The sequence below is a fragment of the Pezoporus flaviventris genome, unplaced genomic scaffold (assembly GCF_033815535.1).
Source record: "Pezoporus flaviventris isolate CSIRO_AGI_PZ_B2104156 unplaced genomic scaffold, CSIRO_AGI_Pfla_v1 ptg000029l, whole genome shotgun sequence".
In the NCBI taxonomy this organism is placed as follows: Eukaryota; Metazoa; Chordata; class Aves; order Psittaciformes; family Psittacidae; genus Pezoporus; species Pezoporus flaviventris.
In genome coordinates, this window is record NW_026892577.1 from 3,102,995 (window position 1) to 3,123,284 (window position 20,290).

General features: G+C 39.4%; 1 protein-coding gene across 1 annotated transcript in view; it reads left to right on the forward strand.

Moving 5' to 3' along the window:
* The first annotated feature begins 3,522 nt into the window (after window positions 1–3,522).
* Window positions 3,523–20,290, forward strand: part of RAB11FIP2 (RAB11 family interacting protein 2) — a 33,516-nt gene continuing 16,748 nt past the window's right edge. The window contains exons 1-3 of the mRNA XM_061458635.1: window positions 3,523–4,092; window positions 15,192–15,634; window positions 16,225–16,687. Of these exons, the coding sequence (XP_061314619.1) occupies window positions 3,740–4,092; window positions 15,192–15,634; window positions 16,225–16,687 (1,259 nt within the window). The 5' untranslated portion in view covers window positions 3,523–3,739. The remainder of the gene's footprint in view (window positions 4,093–15,191; window positions 15,635–16,224; window positions 16,688–20,290) is intronic.

Consider the following 20,290-nt stretch of genomic DNA (forward strand, 5'->3'; position numbering starts at 1 on the left):
GGCCAGAAATGCCTGGAAGAATGTGTAATAGAGATAGAAGGCACACATGAGGATTAAGGTTCTGTATTAAATACGCCACAGATATCCACTGTTGTTCTGTGATAAACAATCATTTTTTAAACTCGCTCTCATCACTCCCTGTGAGGAGAATGGGTATTGGAGTAGCCACCAGGAGCACAGGACAGATATCGCAAGTCAGAAATGTAGAAACAGTTTTCTAAGGCCAGAGATTCCAGCTTTGGCTCTTTCTTCAGCAGCAAGGATTCTGGGTTTGCTTTGCTCAGCTGCCTTTCTCCAACCCTGCATGTGTGGTGGGAGGACAGGAAGAAATGACAAGGCAGAGAATGATACAGGAGCTATCAACCATCCTCAGAGAGAAATCCTTTTAACCACAATATAATGCTCAAGGGAGCTCTTTTTGGGTTCAAGCTCTAAATGTAATGTTTTGAGCTCAAAATCCTCCATAGGAAACTAAACCAAGGACCAGGAAATTTATGGTAAAACATCCTCAGCATCAGTAGACTTTGACAGAAAGAATGACGCAGTGATGACAGCAAGTTTAAAAAGTGATTGTTCATCACAGAACAATAGTGAGTATCTGAGGTGTATTTAATACAGAATCTTAATCCTCATGTGTGCCATCTATTTCTACCACAAGTTCTTCCAGACATTTTTGTCTTAGGAGACCTGCATTGTTTTTTAATGAGTTTGTCCTGCACCCACAATGCTTGATCTCAAGGTGGGGAGGAAAAGCAAAAGCACAGGGAAGGTACAGTCTCATAACCAAAATGGTGCATAGAAAACAAAATGGATTTTCTAATGTAATATTCACTGAATCATGGAGAGTGATGAGTAAAACCTACAGCACATGCAGCCACTGAGAGGAGGAGGTGGTGTAGTAAATGGGAATCTGAGTAATTTCTGGATTAATGCTGTAACACAGTGCCAGGGGACATTGTGTTGCTGGAGATATCATTATTTCTCCAAGATGTTTTGTCATCTATATCACACATTACATTCAAGAAGATGACAATGTCCCTATTCCAAAGAGGACAAAATCAAAAGGCTGGATTGCAACTTGACCCCAGGGGGGAATGAGAGGGAATAAAATATATCTGGTGCATCTTTGAGCAGAATTCGCTTTAAGCACAGGGGTGGGGGAGTTGAGAGGGCATCTCCCCAGTGCCCACTTCAGCAGCTGAGCAGAGAGACATGAGGAAGGCTCTGCTCTCCTCTTCCACGTGCCAGATTGTGCATAAGGATTACAGGACTCATAATCTGCTTATGTTTTTAAAGCAGGGAAGGCAGATTTGTTGTTGTATTGATAAACTGTATGCAGAGGTACAGAAGTTCTTCCACATCTCCTCATATGTGTACATATGTATTCTAGCCAGACCCTGTTTAGAAAGTGACAGTAACAAGAAATTATAGAATACCAATAAAAGACAAGGAAAGACCACAGTCCTGCCTGCTGTAAGAACTCATGAAGCTTTCCCTAAGATGCAGCACATAAGACATGATGTTTGACTTAAATTTCTGATTAAATAAATACATTCTGCCTACCTAAAATTCATCTCTTGTTTTGATTTGACGAGTGCATCACGCTTGGTTTCTATTTAGTGCAATGAAAAAGATTCTATTAAAACAGAATTTGTATGTGGTAAAATTCAGTTGAGAAATACTGTGGTGTACATATGTCTCCCTGGTTTCCAACAAGAACCCTGTGGCTTTCCCCCATGGCCTGACTCTCCTGCAGAACACTGTCACTATAATCCTTCCTGGCTCTTCCAGCCTGAAATGCTGCTACTCTTTCCCCAACCGCAGCAGCTCACCCTGGGAGCTCCACTGACAGCTCACTGCAAAGCATTTGGGAAAAACACCCGAGTGGGGTGGCAATTTATCCCAAAGAGTTAACATGCAGCCTTAACTTGATTGTTAGCATCTCACCAGTACAAAGCAAGGCAGATAACCACACCATTTATAACTCTCTAAGAAATTGCTACCCTAGATAATCCATTCACATGCTTTTGTCTAAAAATGATCCCAAGCCACGTTCTGAAGTTATTATGGACCATCTACTTTCTGACATCAACAAAAATCAGACACAATGTGAATGGAAAGAAGGGCCAGCACTGTGCCAATTACCACAGCAAGCAGAAAAATATCTTTTCCAGTCAAAACCTAAGGGTCTTTTAAGTAGTTATTTAAATTGTGTACAGAGATAATGTGAGCAGGGGCTTGGACTAATGACTGTATAGACTGGTGATCCCCAACCTCTTCTGACCCTGGACAATAACTCGCTCAGCATTAAGCACTGTGGTTAGCATTGTACTTTACCCTCCCTAATGGCTTTCAGCTTTAACTTTTTAATTTCCTGTAGGTCTCAGCAGTATGAGAAGGTCTCCCAAGCTTTTTGTTGCTCACTAACCCGTGAGCCAGGGACCAGGGACTCATGAGTGAGGGGTGGTGGATGAAGTATTATCTGACTTGGTTGCTGATTTCCCTGCTTGTGACGGGGTGGGATATACAGCCTTGCAAACCTCTTTTACGTGGGCTTCTCTTATTGTAGAAACAAAGCTAATACCTGCGACTCCGCTTACAGGTGTGTGCACACACACACATACCCTCCATCAACAAAATGATGTGTCCTCAAAACATCTGAGTTATTTTCACTTATTTAAATCCAACAGCATTGTCACGGTGAGCGATGGGATGGAAAAGAAAGAAGTTCCTGATGTAGGTGGCAGCGGGAGGGGATGACAGCTTGCTCTGGAGCCGCACAGGCCTGTGTCTAGCTCCATGGCTGCCCCTAAGCCCCCGTATAGATAATATAATTATTACTAACAACAACAGTGGGTGTTTACAGACGTTCCCTCTTCCCCACAGCTCCAGGAGAGATCTCCCTCCCCTCTACAAATAAAATTAGCGATGAATTAATTAACAAGACAGGGATCTCAGGCGGGAGGGCCCCGGAGCCCAGCTCCCCGTTATCCCGGTGCACCCCGGCCTCTCCCCGCCCTCCGCGGTGCTCGGTGCCCTCGGCAGCGCCGGTCCCCGGTGCCCGGGCGCGGCGCGGCGGGGAAGGGGAGGGGATGCTGCGGTGGGGAGGGGGCGAACCCTGCCCTCTGCCCTCTGACCGCCGCCGCCGCCGCTGGCAGCATGGGGAAGGCGGAAGCGGCAGAGCCGGCCCGTCAGGCCGGGCGGCGGCGGCGGGGGGAGAGCGCGGCGAGAGGCTGAGGCGGGCGGCAGGCAGGGAGGGACGGAGGGAGGGCAGCGCCGTGACGGCCGCGGCAGCCCGGCCCGACACCCCCGCGGGGAGCGGGGCGGCGGCGAGCCCCAGCCCCGCGCTGCCCGCCGCCCGCAGGCTCCGAGCCGGGAGGGGCCGCCGGAGGCCGCAACGGGCCGGGCCGCGCTGAGGGGACCGCGGCGCAACGGGCCGGGCGGAGGAAGGGCCCTGCCCCGGGGGATGCGCTGGGAGCGGCGGGGAACAGGGCCGGCGGCAGCGGGAAGGGAGCGGGGGAAAGGAGAGCAATAGTGTCGGTGCCGCGGGGGACATGGAGTCGCAGGTAGGGCTGCGTGGGGAGGGGGGGACGTGAGGACCGGTCGGCCGGGAGCGCTGCGGGAAGGACCACGCTGAGCCCCTGACAGGTGTCTCGCCACGCGTAAGTGCCCTTAACGCAGCAACTTGAAGACTTAAGAGACTTTGTGCTTGTTATTGCTGCTGCTGCGATCGTCAGAGATGATGTTGGCAGAGCAAGCCCAGAAGTGGTTCCCAACTCACGTGCAAGTTACGGTCCTTCAAGCCAAAGGTCTGAAGCCAAAAGGTAAAAATGGCAGCAACGATGCCTACACCATCATACAGCTGGGCAAGGAGAAGTACTCCACCTCGGTGGCTGAGAAGACCCTGGATCCCGTATGGAAGGAGGAGGCCTCCTTCGAGCTCCCTGGATTACTCATGCAGGAGAATCCAGAAAAATACATCCTGTACCTGATTGTCATGCACAGGTCGCTGGTGGGGCTGGACAAGTTTTTGGGACAGGTGTCCATCAGTCTGAATGATATATTTGAAGACAAGCAAAGACGGAAAACAGAGTAAGTGATGGTTGGGTTTTTTCCATTATAATTTGTATTCCTTGTACACTTGGGGAGGATGGGAAATAGTAGCCCTACGTGGCAGCGTGCTTTGAAATGAAATTGGCATGTTTCTCTCTTCTGTGGGGTGTTCAAAGCCCCTAAAGTTATGTTATGTTATATACAGTTACGCCATTGTGGCCTGACCTCTTCTAGAGAGTTTACTGTAATCACAGTGGTTGCCCTGCACAGGGAAGAACTGTCAATAACATTAACATTTTTTGACAGTTCTGTGTGCGACGTGAACTCATTACAGTCTGTTTTTCTAAAGGTTTTGCTTTGTTTTGCTCAGGGCCATATCCCCAATCAACTGCTGCCTCAGTTTGAACCATGTATGAGACTTAGACTCCCTCGAAGCCTGATTTCATTCTCTTTAAAAATGTTTTCCTTCATTTGCTGCTACCAAACGTCTTTAAGTATTCTATATTTATGTTTTAGTGGTCAATGAACTGTGACGTAATGGTGGCTTACCCCAGCAGCACAGTGCGTGAGCCTCATTAGTCCTAGGCCACAATCCTGCAGGCTGTTCTGTACTGCAGGCCTCAACAGGGAAGGCTGAAGGGAAATTTGTGCTGTTGCAGTTGCTTCCATCATTGCCTACATAAGCCTTTGTCAAATAAAATTGCTGTTTGCCAGCAAATTCTTGACACTGGAATGCAAAAAAAGGAAAAAAAAAGCCCCACCATAAGCATCACAGCAGTTTATTAATAAGCATCACAGCAGTTTATTAGGTTGAACTGTAAACATGTCTAAAACATAACTAACTCTGGGTTTTGTAACTAAATGGGTAAAATTGCCATATTTTCTTGTTAAGACATGGTTGCAGAAAGATGTCTGGTACCAGTGTAATTTATCCTTCAACGTGCATCGGAATAAACCGTCGGTGTAAAGGTATTGCAGGCATGCCTGTGACTGTGTGATTTGTGTTTGTTTTAGCTATGCTTATCCCACAGAAGCAGTCCAAGAGCATCATGGAGAACTGCAAGCTAGGAATGCGTAGGCAGTGACGTATGAGCATGGGCGCATCTTTTTGCAGTGGTTAAAAGTTCCTGCCCCAGGTGCCTTTCCTCCTCTAGTGTCTCTTAGGTAGAGTAGAAAGGCCCGAACCCCAGCTGTTAATTAAAGTCTTGTATTTCTTCTATTAGTGATGGTGGGTCTATAGTGAGATGCTGGACTTTGATTGAAACATGAATAAACTGACTGATTGCCTGTCACTGGCTGTGGTGGGGAGGCCTGAACCTCCAGCAGGGTCTTGAGCAGTTGGAGATGGATGAAACAGCACCACCAGCCAGGTCCTGTTGGTCAGGCAACTGTTTCTGCAGAAACCATCTCAAAACCTGGTCCTGCATATGCGTGGTGGCAGAGGTTGAAGTAGCAATAAGGACAAGTCAAAGCTGTCTTTGCCCTGGTGTTGGGTTTTATTTTGTTGACTAAATTCTTAGCAAAGCAGTATGTTCACTAACCATATAATAGGAAAGAACATGTCTGTGCAGAATCTCTTGTGGGTTCATGAGCTAAAGTACTATACGTTTTAATTGCTTATCTTTTTAAGGACAAACCAGTTATGTTTATGCAATACATGGTGAATGCCTGTAGCCTTAGGGTCTGAATTTCTATTTACACTTGATTCAAGAAGTTTCAGTGCTCTTCAGACATGCATCTTAAAATATTCCTTAATCATCAGTTGTAATTATCTTACCAGTCAGTAGGCAACTGCCTTAGTTTAAACACCTACAGGAAAAAAAAAAAAAGTGAATGAATGAAGCTGGAGGAAAATATGTAAATTATTCATGTATTACTGTGAGTAACAAAATCTCTTTTCTCTTTGAGGAACCATATGCACAAATATTAGCAAAAGTAGTATTGGAGTCTTAACAAAAATACTGCAAAAACCTGAGAGTTGGGTAATTAACATAGTCCTGGTGCTAGTTAAATAAACAGGCATGTCTCTTCAGTATTTTTATATGAAGTGGCACTTCATATAAAGGCTTTGTGGGGGTTCTTTATTTTTTCATTTCTTTCTCTGAAGTGCGAGAGGAGCTCATGCTATGTGAACGTGCGCTGCGCTTTGCCTGCGAGCTGCATTGCGGAAGATGGAGCCTACGGGGAAATTCTGACAAGCAGCCTAAGTCCTGTTTTCAGAAGTTATTGAGCATTTAAGATTGTAGATCTTCTTAAAAGTGGATGGGTGTTAGGCTTCTAAAGCCGAACAGCCGTACTTGTAAAAGACTTCAGTAAGTGTAAAAGTAGGCTAGGCGGTTAGTGGGATTTTTGCAGCACATACTTCAGTATTAATGCCGACTCAAATTCCTATGAGATGGGAGCCTCTGAAAGACCACTTTTCTTGTCGGGGTCTTTAGGTGCTTGGAAACCTGGAAAATCTCCTTTTAGAAACGCTCTTTTGAAAAAATAATTCATAGTCCTTACCTGTTTGGATGTTTTGGAAAAGGTCTCCTGGTTGCCTATGTGTTTGTCTTCATGCAATGCGGGTGTGCTGTTGCTGTCTCCTTTAAGCATTAGTTGGAGATGCGGATGTGATATTTGTCCGTGCATGTGGGAGGAGAGCAAACTTTCAAGAGTAGATTTGCAAATGTGATCTCAAACAAAACATTCTTTCTTTTGTACCTTTTATTCAATCCTTTTTGATACAAAAAATTCCTAGTCCTGTGTTGCCAGTAAAATCAGAGTAATATATTTGGACCCAAAGACCTAGCTGTGACTGTGGTGTGGGAACTGAGACACGCAGTGCCTTTCAAGACTAAGTCCAATGTCTTTGTTACCAAAGCATTCTGATGGTTGAAAGCTATATTCATTGTTTCAGAAACACTAATCTGTTTTATTAAGCAATGTTTTTACTTTCAAATATGTTCAACAGGCTTGTGGTGTTATTAAATCCAGAGTTATTTTCTTATGTTGATGTAACCTTAACATTTCTTGCTTTGTTTGGGGATGAATGAGATCCAGTTATTTGATGAAGTGTCTATTGGTAATATTTCTACTTTTTAATATATTTAATAGCTTCCTCTTTCCAACACAGCTGTACATATGGTGCTGTAAGAGACAGGCTCAAGAGTCACCAGGGTATTGCAAAAAAGATATTTAATATTCTGCACAATGCTGAACCCTGTCAGCAATTCCCTAGTGCTTTTTTAGTGAGGAGGTATGAGAAGTGAAGGCTACCAGCTGATTTTGAATTCCTAGGAAGACCGTGGGCTGCGAGACATTCAGCACTTTGTATATATAGATATATATTATTTAATATTTTAAAATTAAAAGGAATTTCAAAATTCACTGCAGCTTCAGAAACATTATGTTAGGGAAAAGTAATCCTTATTTTCTGTACAGCTTATGTAGATCCTCCCATCTCAAGGAAAATACTTTGCAGTAAAGTTTTCAGGCGGAGGCCTCGTGATAGGATTTGCATGTCTTGTGTTCTGTTAAACTTGCTCCGGCACAAGACTTAGTGAAACAAAGCAGTGTATTTGCTATAATTTGATAGTGAAGTTTTTCTACTCACCATCCCTCAATGTCCTTTCTCTTTCTTTTTTGAAACTGATGATTTTTTTAATTCTTAAAAGTGAAAATTCCTGGAGCAGCTCGATCCAGATGTGGCTCAGATGGTCCCTTACTAGGTCTCTTCCAGAGACTTCAGCCAACGCTTTTGCAGGATCCTATTTCAGTTTCTTTCCATCTTGGTGCAAAAATGCCCATCACACTGTATTAGCCTTATAAATTTGTGTCTCTTCATCTCTGCTGTAGTTGAAAATAGACGGGCTCTTTTTACTTCTGCTCTTTTCTCAAGTTGAAAAGTAGGCTCCAGATGCTGAGAGATTTTACTGATATATTTTTTTAACAGTTCAAAAAGCTTGGGCAATACTGCTTTATTATCTGAGATTTCTGACATGGTTTTAATATTTTACAGGAAAATCGTGCGGGGTTTTTTAATTCATCCTGAGAAATACATGAACTTTTTTTTTCGCCTGCTGTTGCAGAATAAATATAGCTCTTTTGCTCTTGCAGTTTTGATGCAAATGATGATCAGTGACTGTGTTGTATATATATGGTTTTGTAATAATTTTAATTCAGTTATTCGTAGTTGCCTTAATACTGCTTATGATCTAACAATGCATAGCATCAAAACAAATTTATGAATTATCATAGAATAAAAAATACTCATGTATTGAGATGTCTTAATTGAGTATTTTTCAGTAGTTTTTCTTAATGAACGTGCTTAGGCTATTTTTTTTCTCCCGTGTGCTAAATAAACAGCAATAGAAGAACAAATCTCCATTAACTTTTCCTATGATGTTACTTAATTTCCCTAGCATTTGCTTCGTCGTCGTTGTTTTCTAATTCCACTCTCTTCATTGCCCAGTCCATTATTAGCTTTCCTGGAAAGCTACTTTTATTGTACGTTCAGCTGATTTAAGATGCAACACTTGCATGAAATGTTATAAATGTGAGGAAGGCAGGCGATGGTAGAGTTGTTATTTCTTACAGAAACTTTGTTGAGGGAGACGTCCTTTATTTGTGTCTCAATTCCCCTTCTCCATGTTTTCTGTAAAGTCGCAACAACACTCCCCTTCCCCAGCAGTGCTGTAAAAAATACTTATTTGTGCACATTACAGCTAAGGAATCTTGGCCTTATTTAAGATACTTCTCTGCTTACATTGATCATATAAATAGTCAAAGCCAGCTTCTGAGCAAACAGACAAACAAACAGATTTAATGGTTGACCATGATCAATACCCCTGTCTTTTAAGCACTTACTCTTTAGTGCTGCTGAGCTTCCTGGAACATATGAGAAATAATGTGAATTCCTTATTGGCACCCTCCCTCGTGGGCATGGACAGATCTCCCTTGGACTGCCTCTGCTCTGTCCGCTCATCTGTAGCACCATAAAGCAACGGGTGGCTTCAAATACAACTTCAATTATGAACAAGCAAATAGCTAGTAACTAGTATGTCATGGGTTCAGGCTTTGTTAATGAATAGTGCCTTGAAAAAAAAAAAATTCTACAAAGCATAAGACTTTATTATTGACTATTTTCGAGTCTTTACTTTAAACCAGAAAAACTTATTGTAGGTGATAAAATTCAGTGATAATGGAAATGGAAGACTGTGACAGAAATTATCAAAATGCTGCGGTTAAAGTAAGAGAAAAAAAATCATTCTGCTCTAGTCAAAAGTGGGGAAGAGTGGTAAGTGAAAAGTTTGCTAAAGGCATAGAAATAATGAGCAGTGTGGAGGATCCATATGTATTTGTGCTGTTGCTTTCTTGGTACCACTCAGTAAATTTAAGAACAAATGAAAGTAGTGAGGAACAGAAGACAAAGAGGCTTGGGCAGGGAACAGAAAGTTGCGCCCAGTTGTAGCTTTACAGGATTATAGCTGTATTTCCAAATTATCTAGTAACATTCCCAACATTTACATTTCGACAACAAATGCAAGCACATCCTCTGAATAAGTCATAATTCTGAGTCAGAGTCTGAGTGCCATCTGGACTGAGATACTTCTCCGTTTTCTGTGTGCACACATGCTTGCACACAAACTCAACTGAAATAACTGGCCTTAATTCTCATACTTTCAGTTACTTTGTTTCTAAAATAAAAGTATTCGCACACAGTCTTTAGCCAAAATAATAAGTAAACTAAGATCACTTTAATTACTTTGATTCCAGTTGATGTTAGCTCACCCCTTAGTGAGGGTGGTATGATATGTGTCAGTTCCCATATGTTTTTTGGTGTCACAATGTCACTCTGTAGTATTTATTTTTAAACTCTTCTTTGTACCTCTCATTTCAGTTGGCTTCCAGAAAGTAATAGTATTCATCTTGGTGAATGTAATCACTTACTTTAATAAAGAATCTGTTTTCTTCTTCATTTCCCCTCATACACGATGTAGTCTGTGCTCAGCCCCTTGCCATAATTTTCCTCCTTACTGACTGGTTGGGACAGTCAGTTGGTGGGGTATTTGAATGATTTATAGAAAACATACTTATGCATTTTTCACAGTGCATTTGCTGCTAATGAAAATGTTAATTCTGGGCTTTGGATGTTGTTTTTTAGCCATTAGCTGTGGACATGTAAAGTTAGTGGGATTTTGTGAAGCAAGTTTCTTTGGTGTATCTAGCTTGAATGTAGAAACCTAAAGTGGTGGAGTACGTCTTTCCTATGACACCTGATGGACAGGTTCTGTTGTTTGGATTTTGATGGTCATTTATAGGGGTGGTTTTAGAAGTATCTGCTAGTGTAGAAAATTGTCCTTGTCACTGCGTAGCAGATTAGGATGCTGATTGTACCTGTAAAATCAAGGTTAGAAACCTCATGGATGCTGTGATGATATTGTGGCTTTTTCCAGAATTCCTTAGGCAATATGTGAATTAAAATCAGGAATTTACAAAAATTGTGGGGTTCAGTCTAATAATTTCAGCAAAGTAAAATTAGATCAGCTCAGTAGGTGTTTACTGGTAGAGTCAGAGTGGCGTATTTGAGAAGCAGCAAAATGAATGGGGAAAATTCCTTCAATACTTTCCATCTTCGGTGCTGGCAAGAAGACAGAGTTAGAAGGACATTTGTCATGGCCAGGTGGAATGTGCAGGCCGGAAAACTTCTAATTCCTGTTGAAATTGGTAGACAAGTATACCAGTGGTTTTGGAGGCTGTTAAAAGTTTTAAGTACATAATTAAAATGTAATTAAAATCACATAGTGTTTTTTCTTACCTGTAGTGTTACTATTTTTCTTACACATAGTGTCAGTCTGTCCTGCTCACTGTTAAATAGTGAGCAGAATAGGTTGAGTGATGCTTTTTCAAAGGAGAGGGCTAGGACTTGGAACTCTCAAATTGCATGGCAGATTTGGAGGATAAGACACATCAACATCAGTTTCTTTCTATTACAAGTGAAACAAGATGCTGGTTTCAAAATACTTGTTGAATGCAGGATGAAGGTGCAGTGAGAATAGTACAGACAAGCAAAGGTGAGTCGGAAAACCAAGTTAATGGCAAAAAAATGAAATCAGAAGTTGAAGACATTGTGATGAAAATATAAGTCTGTTTGTAGATTGCTAGCTATGTGGATGGAATAGGCAGGCCAGAATTTTGTATCTTACTCATTTATAGTAACTTTTTTCAGTTTCCACCTTCACTTTTCCTGTCAATCTTTACTAAGGTAAAAGGTTCACAACTGCTAATACTACACAATTTACTTTAATAGTATGCAGAAGATGGTTATTGTCTTTCTTAGAATTAAGGGAGTTTGGTTTTTCCACCCCTAATTGTAGGTATGGCCAAAATGGAGTAATTTTGTTCTGGTTAGAAAATAACCACGTTTCTTCAGATACGGGTTTTGTTTTCCAGGGCTGACTGGTCGGCAGGATTTTCCCTATTCAGCCTTGAATGTTGATCTTCTTTTACATGTTCAAAAAACTTGTCAGCATACAGAGTGGTAATTTATGTAATACTTACAAAATAAGAATTATCAGGAACCTGTGCAAGACAGGGAAAGCCCATTAGCTCACTCAGAACAGATGAGAAAAAGAAGCAAAGGTTGTTCTGATGGAAACCATAGGGTAAAAGTCGAAATTAGAGGGTGTATGGAGGACGTTGTCCTACAGAACATTTGAAGGTGAGAGCAAGAAGTATCAATGTCATTCAGGAGGCAATAGGGCTTCCTTTGAAGTTGGCAAAATTTGCCAGACTTTGTACAAGGTCTGTTTAAATAAAGACTGTCTGCAAGACTGGATGTAATATTTGGTTATTAAATAAGAGGGCATCTGCTCTCATAAAAGCCACCCTGTTTTGTTCGTGTATGTTATTGGCTATTTTCCTACTTTGTACAGGCTTTCTATAGAATAAGCTCATGGCAGCCTGACAAATGGAGCATTTATTGTGGCTAAAAGTACTGTAAACAAAACCAAAATAGCAAGTTTTATTGGCTTTTATAATACATTACAATTTTTTAAATTGGCAGTGGTAGAGTGGAATTCAGTATTTTAGGACCCAAATGTTGTTATCGGAAAACAGTGGACTTCATTTTCCAGTTCTTTTTTTCTATTACATACAGTGCTGTTTTTCTTATTTGTTGCTCACGCCCATGTGTTGTAGAAACAGATTCTAATAAGAACCATTTACGGACTCGGTTGCTCATTCACGTGCAGCTCCACACAAATGCATTGCCTGCATTTGCTCTCATCTGTTTTAAGAAAGTAATTATTTGCCTTTGAATTTGAAGAAAATCGTGATTTGAGTCTGCTTCTCATATTGTCCTGTTATGAGCTGAAGCATATGGAACCTTCATTATAACTAAAACAAGATAAACTCTCCAAGGTAACAAAGAAACCTCCTTGAAATGCCTAAGAAAATTAAATATCTGTCTTCTATACAAAGATTTGATCCGGCGCTCATTATTCAAGTAGGAATTCCACTGAAGTCCAGAGGAATTTTGCTGGAGTAAAGAGTTTATGATTAAATTCTGTTGGAATCAGTAGTAGTGTTGAACCTGGTCCCAGCAGGTAAGAGGTCCAGTCCCTTATGCCATTCTGTTATCTTCTAGGTAAGGAGAGTTTCTTTGTTTCCCCAGCTGAACTTACTTTTAGTGTCAAGTTCATCACAGTCTGCTTTGAAAACAAATGTACAAGCTGCAAAGGCTTGTATTAGTTGTGTGCTGGAATTGTCTCCTTCAGACCTGGTGGATGTCAAAGTAGTACGCAGAGGTATGCCAGCAGCAGGTGAGTACTGGTAGTGGCACAAAGTGGTTGTTGATTCATGATAAGAATGTCAATCATTGAATTAAATTAAGTTTTAAAAGAAAAGGCTTTCTTCTACACAGCAAAGGCTTAAGAATCTGTGTCACTAGATTGTTCTCAGACAATTTAGTGAGTGTCATTCATCAATTTAAGTTATTGGTAATTCCTAAATAAAAATATATTAAAATGCATCAGTCTCATCAGAGGTACAGTATTAATGTTTGGGACCTGTGAGGGGAGGTAAAGAGAGAGAAAGGGAATATGTTTTCTCATAGTGTAGGCTGAGCCATTAAACTTGAATGTCAGTGAGTTCCTCTCTGCCTGTTAAGCCTCTTAAAACACTCATAAACCTTGTTTATGCTTACGTTTCATGTCTGTCTAAGGAATCATGGGGAGGACTTTCTCACTTTCAGGGTGGGTTTTGGTTTGGGTTTTTTTTTCCTGCACAGGCAAGATCTGTCTGAGCGAGGGCTTGCTCATTATGGCTGTGTATTGTTTTTATTTTTATAGCAAATATATGAACATCTTTCAAAGGAAAGTGTTAAAGAAAGTAGGCTATCTTGTCTTCCAGTTTTTGTGATATTATGTATTATATATCACAAAAAAGATTTCCCCTGGGTTCTATTGTATGCATTTTCTGTAACAACTCTATAGATGACTTAAAGTGTTTCTGGAATCAGTTACCAAGAAGGGAAACATTATTAACCAAAAAGAAAAGCAATCCATCTATCTTCGGACACGTAACATATTTCAGGTTTTGTATTTAACTTAAAATATATAAATGAAGTTACCTCACAACAGAAGAAAAGCTTTCTTCCTGAAAGTTTAATTGTCCTCCTACCAATTTGGCCTTCTGGATCTACTGGTCTGGATTCACATTGTCCACTGCCAGGACAGAGTTGATCTGCTTTAGTATGGGATAAAAAAACCCTTTTGGACATCACAAAGCAACAAAAAAAAGTCCTAATACTCTTTATTGTTTTGTTACTTCTTTGATGGGTCACTCGGAGAAGTATTTTCTCAGAAAATAGTATCTCTGCCTGAAAATTCGATTTCAGCTGTCACCTTTAAAAATATTTATGAAATCTGAAAGGAAATTGAGGGTTATTTTTCTCCTTTCCTGCCCTTGTTTTCTATATTTGGCAGTATTGAATAATGTATGTGTAACTGCATAATCAATTTTGCATCTGTGCTGATAGGCAATTTCATTTCTTAGTCTCCAGTTCAAAAGTTACTTCATCGTGATAGTGCACTGCTGCATTAGTATGAGTTCATGAATTTCTCCTGACTTGGGTTTAGAGCATTTCTTTGGAGCTGGCACATCTGAAATATGCCTTTGTGCCTTTTTCGAAATAGAGGAAGGCTTTTGATGATGGGTGTGGAGAAGGGATTGTTGGTCATTCATGTAGGTGAAGCTGTGGAAGGAAGATTGAGCCGTAATTCTGCAGATGCTTCCATGGGACAATGCAGCACAATAGGGAATGAATAAGACAGTGGGATAATCAATGAAGCCTTTGTTGGACCTGGCAAAGAAACACACTTGGCTTTTTGAAACAGATGATTATACCTTTGATCTCTTTTTGAGAACTGTTCTTTTTTTGTCATGGTTCCAAAGCCTGACGTTAATGACCTGCAAAAGAAGGGATGGCTGCTGGATATACCTATGTGCTCACTGTTCTGCCACTGGTGCTAGTAAAGCTGCCTCAACATCAGCAGGGGTTGCAGGTGCAGAACCAAAATGGTAATTGTCTGTCCAGGAGTCTCAGATATTTCACTGCTAGTGTTGGTACAGTTGAAATAAATCTTATCCAGTGTTTAGAAGGAAGGGACAGAGGGGAAAAATGTTTCCTAGCGTATAAACCTAAGCAAAATCAGAGGAAAAAAGGTTACTAGATGAAATATTTGCCATGCAGTATACATGCAGGTAATAAACATCCCTGCTAAATAAAGGCCACTTGAAAAATATAAAGTGTTCTTTTAAATAGCAAAATGAAATTTATTTGTATTTATAATTAACCTGAGATGCAGTTCTCCTTCATAAGCAGATGTGATCCCATTGGCTGTGATGAAGCTTAGTAAGCTTCCGCAGAGTTAGTTTTGGTTCTCGAACCAGATGAACTCTGGAAAGAGCTTCGTGCTTGCTTACATATTGAATTTTTTTCTTCAAAAACAAATATAGGCAAAAAAGTTTTTCAGTACAGGGATGTTTTAATTTTTGCTATGGAATTTGATTTTCATAATTTCAGTGATATTCCCCAGATATGTTAATAAACTAACCAGAAAATACAACTTAACTTGCTGTTTCTCTCCTTTAAGGTGGTTTCATCTGGAGTCCAGACAAGGGAAGAGAACTAAAGACAGAGGAGAAATAAAAGTCAATATTCAGTTTATGAGGAATAACATGACAGCGAGTATGTTTGATTTGTCAATGAAGGACAAAACCAAATCCCCTTTTGCTAAACTAAAAGACAAAATGAAAGGTCGAAAAAACGATGGGACATTTTCAGACACATCCTCTGCAATCATCCCAAGTACTCACATACCTGATGCAAATGTAGGGGTATGTAGTGGTGAAGTACAAATGAAATCAAAACCAAAAAAACCTTTCCTGTTGGGCCCTCAGCGGTTATCCTCAGCTCATTCAATGTCAGATTTAACAGGATCTCATGTCTCCTCAGAAAAAATGAAATCCAGCACAGTTGGCTACTCTCATCTTTTTAGGCGTCAGCTGGAGTCTTTTGGTTCGGTTGATGAAGGTGGTAAGTATCATGGCCATTATAATTACAGTCCACTGCTATTAGAGCATTCAGAAGTCTGTTTCTTTAGTTTATGAAGCAATTACAAGGCCAGAAAGTTAAGTATTATTGCTAGCCTTTTATTTTCACTTCCATTAGTTAGTGGTAACTCGTAATTGCTGTTTCTGAACATAAAAGATAACAAAGTGGTCATAATATATAGTAATTTAGCATTTTTCTTCTTAATTTCCTCACTTAAGAGTATATTGTACTGAAGCATTACATTCTAGAGGGAACTCTAGGCAAAATAACATCTTGTCAAAAATAAAAATCTGTTTCAAAAGTTTAAACCTATCACTGAAGTTTTAAGCCTGATTTATACAAAGAACTGAAAATACTTTGCATTGTTCAAAGTTACTGGTGCTTTCTGGAATGCCACACTCTAGTCATAGCTATCTTCCTTTAGAACTTAGTTTACACACAGGAAACAAAACATTGCTGTAGTGCTTATCCATAATCAATTTCAAAGTTTCTAGACCTAAGCTAAAATGGGTTCTCTAAGCTATATTGTAGTGTCTCATTGATAATATACTAATGACAGATTTTTTTTGCAGGGAGTCTGAAATCTCCACATAGAAGGACATTAAGTGTTGACACCTCTAAAATGAACCAGCTTGGCAGCACAGCTGATGAAACTGCACTTGAAGCACAAAATGACCCATTCACCAATGTAAGTGCTTCGTTACCCCAAAAATTTGCTACACTGCCAAGACAGAAGAACCCGTTTGAAGAAAGCCCAGCAACATGGGATCAAAACATAAACCTGTTTTCCAAACCTGTCGACATCAGAAAAGAAATTAAAAAAGAGAAAAAAGAGAAAGTTAGTCTGTTTGAAAGAGTGACTGGGAAAAAAGATAGCAGGAGGTCAGATAAACTGAGCAATGGGGGATCAGACAGTACTACGGACTTGAAATCACCTAGTGTGTTCGGTGAAACTCATCAGGAGAGTTTTGATTATGATTCAACTAATCCGTTTCTGACAAACTTCAAGCCTACAAGCATGTTGCCGTCTTCAAGGTAGGTTTTTGCTGTATTTTGATCTGATATCTTGAACATGTTATATAAATGAAAATGTGAAGTGTCAAGGAACACTATCTTAGTGCTTTAGAAACATTTATATCATTGCTTATCTGTTTCTCAGTAAAAGTTATGAACTTACGTAGTCGGATCTTTTCTTACTTCATTTTGAAGTTAACATTTACATTACTAATATATACTGTGAATGTTCTTGGGTACTTATGTTTGTGGAACACCTTGTTTGTCCTTCCTGAAAGTCTTCTGTTTTCACTGAACACTCATTGCTAATTATTACAGTGCCCTAAGTCAGGTTTTAAGAGGGAGAGGTTTCAGGGGAAAGATGAAACGGAATAAACAAAAGGGTGAAGAAAATGTGAGTAACGAAAACAAAATGGGTGCACCCATGGGCACTTATTATGCTTGAATTCATTTGGCTCCTTGTAGCTTTGCTGAGTTCCTGTGTATTCAAATCATTGCACAAGACAGCAGTTTATGTGTTAAACAGAGTGAACTAAGTTACCTGGGCTGTTAATAAACTTTCATTTAAATAATCTGTTTTAATCTTTGTTTGTCTACCAACAGTTTACTTGTTTTCCTTGGGGGGAAAAAGAATTGTATCCCATAGTTAGTTTCCTTTTGAGCTTTTGTTTGCTAGTCAGGGAAGATACATTGTCTCTGTCTCTCCCTATATATATGCACATATATATACACACACACACAAACACACCCCAAATAATACCGTTCCCAACAGATAAATGTTTAAGTTAATTATTTAACTATTATTCATTTGCATTTTTTTCTATATATTAATGCCAAAAATTAACAGTTGGGGTTTTTTTGTTTTTTAAGGTAATGATTCATTTCTATTTAATGGCTTAAATTTGGTAGAAATTGAATTCAAAATTCAAATGCTCCAAACTGGAATTTGAAAGCTGTGAAATAAATCACTGCTTTAAATGGTAAACATGGTTCTAACAAATCTGCCTTTTCCATGTCTATTAATTCCATAATTAATGAAACAGTAGTATTTTCTTTAAAACAAATGTTTCTTGTTAACTTGTTCTTTAAGATTTTAGAACAGATTGATCTTACTGTATCCCAGTTCAGTCTTATTCATAGGTTAGAATGCATGCACTCCTGATTTAAACTTACAATTGTTTTCTAAATAAAACTAATCATGGATAGGAATTAGATAAACTGAAATGGAACTACTATAGAAAAAATTCAGTTGCCAGAAGCTCATACAGACTTCAGTGAATTATCTTCTTAGCATCTTCTGTGAGTCAGGTTAGTTCCTAGTGTCTTAAATAAAGTGTTTACAGCCAGTCTAAGAATATTATTTACTTCATAAAGGTTTTCTCTAGATTAGAGTAAGGTTAGGATGTAGCTTGGTTTGTCAGAAGTTAAACTTCTGTTTGAATGAGCTCCTTTACAGAGGAATCATTTAAATAACAATTAAAATTACATGGCATTTATTTTTTTTCAATATAAAAATGTATTCAGGCAGATGCTAGATACAAGTAGTGAAATCTTTTGAAGCTCTTGAATGCAGCAGATCTTTATAAATATAAATTTTTTAATGGTAATCATGATGGGCTTTTTTCTCTTTATTTTGTAATTAAAAAAGCTCATCACAGTGCCCGTTCAGAAGGACTCTAGTCAATTGTCCCCCCTCTTTGTCTAAGTCTCTTTTACTAGTTCTTGACTTTTATGTAAACATAAACTTTTGATAAGACAAATAGATATTCTGTTGTTTTCAAAAAGCAAAAAAAATAAACATTTTGACCTTTTCTATAAGACAGCTGTTATGGGATAATATCTAGCATGTAATAAGTTCAGTTAGAAGCTCTCAGTTTTAATGTGCTCCTGTATTATGTTCTGTGAGAAACTTAGAACAAGTTCACTCTCTTTCAAATATATCTTGTACAATGATTTCCTTTTGAAGTAGAAACTAATAGAAAATGTGCATATTTAATAAGTTTACAGTTTAAGTTTACGTTTATCTGTGAAGGATTTGTTGAATAGAATCCGGTTGTAATTTTTCAAACCAGTAACACTGTGAAGAAAGAGTTGTATAAATCTGTGGGCACAAAATGAATGAAGTTCAGTAACAAATTCAGTATGCAGGAAACATACACAGGGAGTTCAGACTTTTGAGTTGTTTTCTATTTACTCAACATGCTATTAAGCTCTTTGGGATGGATGCCATTTCTGCAATTAACCAGGCAGTATCTTTTTTTATCAAGGTGTATCCCAAATCAGTGTTCTGCTGTGAGTTTGTTTTGCACATGGATCTCCCAGTTAACTCCACTTGGCTAAGCCTTGCTTTAAGTGATGAAACAGTCCTGTGGCATGTGAACTGGATTGCTGTCTGATGAAACTCAGCTGGAAGATGTATTCCAAGAGCACCTTGTAGCAACAAAAGGACATTCAGTCCATGGGACCAGGCTAGAGATAGTGCAAAGTGGAATTAAAAACCCCGCAGCAACCTTCTTCTAGTGGGCAAAAACCTTACCAAACCATTTCCTTCCTGTGGACAGTGTGAAGGTCAGGTTCTTGGCACCAATGAGCCAATCTCTGCAAAGTTAATGGGAGTCTTTTCAGTGACTTTGGTGAGCTTTGAGTCAGGATCAAGTCCGTCCTAACTGAATGTGGTTATTGACCAGGCAGTAATGCCATGCAAGATAGGAGCTCACAACAGCATCACTGGGTGAGTTACAGAACAGAGCTGCAGAATAGCCCTTCACCCAACCAGTCATTAAGTGCTAGCTAGCTGTATGCGGGCTCTGTCACTAATTACTCTTATTTACTAATTAAAAGAATGAAGGTAGATACATCTTCCACATTTTTTAGCTGCTGACACAGAAAATGTAGAAGTGGTTCAGCAACAGTTACAGGATTTTTTTTCTCCTAAAAGCAAGAAGTATCCCAGGGTTCTTTGAGAATTACTATTTATTATTACAATTATTTATTTTTGTTATTTCAAAAAGGTTTAAGAAGTATTTTGGGAAAGCAAAACAAAACCTGCCTGGTTTGTGTATACTTCTAGTTGTCAGGAAATCACAAAATATGTATCGCTAATTTCTATTAATCTCTGCTCTGGCGAAGGCTTGTTCTGTGGCTTTGGCTAAATCACTTAAGTTTCCCTGCTCCTGATTTGTAAAATGGGGATGGTATTTTGTTACCTCTTACAAATGTTGAGTGGATAAATGAGTATTTTTTAAGGGTTTTATAGATACGGTGTTACAGTATTACATAAGTGTTAAGATTCGGGGGGGTTTATTGTCTGGTATAGGTGTAATATAGATATTTATGAGCTGATTTCTTGACAACTTAAAAATGCTGCAGTCTCACAGTGAAACACGAAATGCTGTTTTTGCAAATATTACAAAACCTGCTCATTCCAGAGGATTTATATTATAAAGCCAATGAAGAATTCTTAAGCACACAATACGTCTAGTATTTTAAGCCAGCATTTACCAGTAATAGTTCTGTCTTCATACTTCTTAATCCACTCCTTTGAAACTTTGGCCTAATACTATCTTAAATTGCATTCATTCTTACAATGACTGCTATTGTCGTGGCTCTCAAGAGGTTAATTTG